Source organism: Stegostoma tigrinum, chromosome 4 (assembly GCF_030684315.1).
Source record: "Stegostoma tigrinum isolate sSteTig4 chromosome 4, sSteTig4.hap1, whole genome shotgun sequence".
In the NCBI taxonomy this organism is placed as follows: domain Eukaryota; kingdom Metazoa; phylum Chordata; class Chondrichthyes; order Orectolobiformes; family Stegostomatidae; genus Stegostoma; species Stegostoma tigrinum.
Genome location: NC_081357.1, coordinates 7,827,671 through 7,832,250, shown reverse-complemented (window position 1 = coordinate 7,832,250; position 4,580 = coordinate 7,827,671). Strand labels below are relative to the sequence as shown.

At 42.1% G+C, this 4,580-nt stretch overlaps 1 protein-coding gene across 1 annotated transcript; it reads right to left on the bottom strand.

Annotated features, from left to right (window-relative positions):
• Positions 1–2,335: 2,335 nt before the first annotated feature.
• Positions 2,336–3,860, bottom strand: LOC125452432 (cold-inducible RNA-binding protein B-like). Its single transcript, XM_048530823.2, has one exon. The coding sequence runs from the start codon at positions 3,737–3,739 to the stop codon at positions 3,266–3,268; it is 474 nt and encodes a 157-aa protein (XP_048386780.1). The 5' UTR covers positions 3,740–3,860; the 3' UTR covers positions 2,336–3,265.
• Between the last annotated feature and the right edge of the window lie 720 nt (positions 3,861–4,580).

The following is a 4,580-nucleotide window of genomic DNA, read 5'->3' as shown; positions in this document are numbered from 1 at the left end:
TTCACATGCTGCCAGACCTGCTGAGCTATTCCAGCATACTGTTTTTGTTGTTGTTTATATTATCCAGGCTAGTGGACAAGTGACATTTGAGCCATTCAAATCCAGGCAATTGCCATTTCAATTAAGAGACAATCTAATCATTGTTCCTCGATATTTATTAGCATTACCACCACTGAAATCCTCAGACAAATGGCAAGTAACATTCATGCCACGCAAATTCAGGATATGACCATCTCCGTTAAGAGATGATCTAGTCACTGTTCCTTGACATTTAATGGTGTTACCATCATCGAATTCCCCATCAACATTTTTTGGGTTACCACTGACCAGAAACTCAACTGGATCCACCACATTAACACAGTAACTATAACAGCAGCTCAGAGGCTAGGAATACTGCAGCCAGCAACTCATCTCCTGACTCACCAAAGCCTGTCCATCATTTACAAAGCACATATCAGCAGTGTAACTGAATACTATTCAACTTGCCTGGATGAGGGAGACTCCAATACCACCAATGCTTGGTAATGGTAATGCTAAAATTCAAAAGGTCCTTTCTCAGCATCTTCCAAACCCATGACCACTTTCATCAAGGAAAAGGGCAGCAGATACATGGGAATACCACCACCTGAAAGTTCCCCTCCAAACAATTCACCAACCTGATTTGGAAACATATTGCCACTCCAAATCCTGGAATTCCCTCCCCAATGGCATTGTAGGTCAACTTGCAGCACGTGGACTGCAGTGGTTCAAGCCAGCAGCTCACCAGCACCCCCTCAAGGGCAACTAAGGACAGGAAATAAACTGCTGGTCAGCCAGCTACATCCCAAAAGTGAGTTTTTAAATAGTTTAAACTACAGAGCTAAGAAATATATACAATTATAACCCTTAGTACATGCACCCATTAACAAATAGTTAAAAATTTATTTTGTTCAAAAGCATCCTTTTTAGAGCAATATTTACACTCCTACTTCTCACTGAAGAAATACCAGCTTACTGTAAACAAGTTTGCTTACAATGCTAAGATGAGGAATATCTAAATGAGGTAAAAATACAAGATGAATGAGCATTATTATAAGGCTATAAATACACAAAAGATCATTACAAGAGTAAAGTATGTTAATGAAGTTACAGAAAACAAAACCCAAATTCATGTCTAAAGGATGTCTACAATTGCAGAAGTGAAGGTCGGTAAAACAAAGATTTAGATGGATCAGATTTGCACGTTGTATTTTAATAATAAGGACATCCAAACTAAGTGCAAATAAAATTTTCCAAGTTCAGATTTAGTATCTCGGTCACTAATATTAGTAAAAGATTAAACTGGCATGTATGCCTCTCTGAAAAAAAGTACAGCTAATCCAGCATTTTCAACTTATGACAATTTAAGACAGATAGAAATGTTTTAAATTGTAAGCTGTACAACTGTTCGAGAGAATTGGTCATAAGATGGCCACTGATACATCATCAGGAACAAACTGTGTTGAAAATGTAAAAAACTTACCACTGCACAGAACAGTTGAATTCACAAGTGTACTTAAAAGGACACTTGGAAATAAATTTATATTTCTAGGGTCAGATAATGGAAGGCTTACGGGGAGCATCGACATGTTGGGCCAAATGACTTCAGTTCCACACTTTCTGTATAAATAGAAGTCCTGGTTTTTAAAAATAGGATTCCAGCATATAAAAACACTTTTCACGTCAATCATGGTGCTTGGACGCTAATAATGTCCAACACTGTCAGTTGACCATTTCTCTGAGCAAAATCAAACTCAAGAAAAAAAAAGATTCTAGAATAAGCCAAATGGAAAAACAGAATGTGATCCACCTGGATCCAGGCATGAGCTGGTTCGCAGAGGGTGTAAAATGGAAGGCTGGGCAGCTCTCAACATTTCTGCATATAGCCACACGTGTAAGTGAGTTCCCACATCAATTGAAATCACTACTATGGTGAAATACATAGCCCACACTAAGCTCACTCCCACATGGTTTCTGAAATGATGTAATGAAAGCCTCTCCAGCATAAATGAATAAGGATGTTTAAGAAGAATACAGGCCTTTAAAGATAAAGGCTGAAATTCTGTTAACTATTAACCAATAAAATTTCTCAATAAGAAATCATAATTGCGACAATTCAAGATTGTTTTAAACAGATACAGTATTTGAACTAAGTCTGTTCAGTGGTTTACCTTAATCCTTGCAGTTGTCTTGAAAGGCATCACAAATTCCACAGCTTTACAGATTAAGAAATCAAATAATGAGAAGACAAAGATCATCTTCAGATTGATCTCCTTGGAATGAATTTGAATGATTTAGAACAAAGACAAGTCACTAGTATTCCTGAAGCTGCATTTTATTCAGATAAATCCACTGGCAAAAATTTGTCTCCCAGGTGGCAATGTTCTGTTCAAAGGACTATGCCAGCTGATGAAAGTACAACATATGACAATCGATTTTTAAAAAAAATCAGTATACAGTTTTCATAAATGAGTTTTAAAACAAAAGACCAGTTTGCTTTCAGTAAATTTTGTCATGTTACATTAACAAGTTGCTGTGGAGGAAACTCATTACTTTTCACTGGCAGGGAAATGGTTCAAACTGGGCACATTGCTGGCATTCAGACTTAGGTCCTCCCCACCCCCATCAAAAAAACTTCCTTAGAAGGCCTGTGGTAATTTTCCACGTGAAGACATTTTAAATTCATTCAAAAGATTAAGAAATACTCCATTCTCATGAGTTAACTGCGCCAAGTGAATTGATTCAACGAAAAATCGGTCGATTAAATGGAAATAATAGCAGTCCGCATTCCAAAGATAAAATGGCGTATAATGATCGGCCACATGGGGGACAGGGAGAAGTGCTTTTCCGCGCTCTTTCATTTTTGCACCATATGGAATTGTGGAAAAATCTCACCAGAAAGCAAAACGATTTCAACAAATTCCAAAAGGAGCTGACGAAAAGAGATTCAGTGGTGATCTAAACCGCCAACATGACGTTCAAATGACCGAACGGTCCTAATTTTAAACAAAAATAGAAAACGAAATGGTATTACGTTCGAAGGGCCAACATGGAGGCAGCACTCCGGATTAAACAACAGGTAACAAGATTAATCATGACAATGGTGAAAATTGTTTTCTAGCATTTTTAACATAGACAGGCAAATCATATTCATCAGATGCTGCTTTTTGTGGTTTCAAGAGCCACTTTACGAACAAGGTGGGACGTCGATCCTGAATCTGAAAAAAAAATGCTTCTCCAGATGTGATCAATCATAGTCCCTGTACGAGCGGCTTCCATAACTACCACCGCCGTAGTAGTAGGCCCCCTGGTTCCTGTAACCGGCCGAGTAGTTGTCCCGCTCTCCTGGATCGTAGCGGCCTCCGCTGCCGTAGCCGCCGCTCCTGGCGGAATCCCAGTAACCACCGCCGCCTCTCCTTCGGTTACTGTAGCCGCCTCGGCCGCCACCGTAACCGCGGCCTTCTCCCGACTTCTTCTCGGCGTGGCCCACCCGGATCTGCCGCCCGTCGATGGATTTTCCGTTCATCGCCTGCAGCGCGTCCCTGGCGTCGTCCGGGTTCTCGAAAGTGACGAAGCCGAAGCCGCGGGAAGTCATGGTGTCCCGGTTCTTAATCACTTTCACCTCCGTGATCTGGCCGTACTTGGAGAAAACCTCTTCCAGGGACTGCTCGTCCGTGTCGAAGTTCAGGCCGCCGACGAACAACTGCCCTTCCTCAGACATAGTGGTAGTTAAGGGTCGGTGCGCACTCGAAGCTGGAAGTGCAGGAGCAGAGAATGGCGCCGCTCGCTCAGTCGGTCCGTCCGCACAAACAGACAAAGAGGAAGCAGCGAGCGGAAATTGCCTCACTTTAATAGCTGCATGACAACATGGCCGTCTCCCGCCCCCCCGCCTGGGGGCTCGGCTCATTGTCGAGGAGCGGCTGCCAGAGAATACGTTAAACTAGTGACCAATGGAGGGAAACGACCACAAACCGTAATGGCTGGCGCAAAATAAAAGCAGAGTTTAACGTTGGAGGGTGTGGCGATACTTCCATCAGTTCGGTCTTCCGTTTCGCCAACAGCCGCAACTCTTTGTTTTATTTCAGGTAAACGACAAATTGCTGAAAGTGGAAGAGAATAGCTCGAGATCCCAGTGCGCCACATTAAGAGTTGGGATAAATCAAGCGATTTGAACCGATGTTTGATAGACACAGGGTATCGAACAGGTTTACATTTATTGGACATACATTCTGGACAATCTAGTTCTGAGGAAGGGTCACTGGACCTGAAACGTTAACTTTTTTTTCTCCTCCACAGATGCTGCCAGACCTGCTGAGCTTTTCCAGCAACGTCGTTTGTGTTCCTGATTTACAGTATCCGCAGTTCTTTTGGTTATCTATCACAGGCTTGCTGCAGCGTTCCTGAGAAGCTCAACACAAGCTGCAAGAACAACACTTCATTTTCCACTTAGAAACCCAGCAACCCTCCAAACTCAATATCGAGTTCAGTAATTTTAGGGCCTAAACTCTGCGATATCCTAGCCCCACCAGGCCTTGTTATCACATAGTCTACCATTACTCACC

Excerpts from the sequence above, each read along its gene's own strand:
- LOC125452432 (XM_048530823.2), bottom strand. The coding sequence starts at position 3,739 with ATGTCTGAGGAAGGGCAGTTGTTCGTCGGCGGCCTGAACTTCGACACG.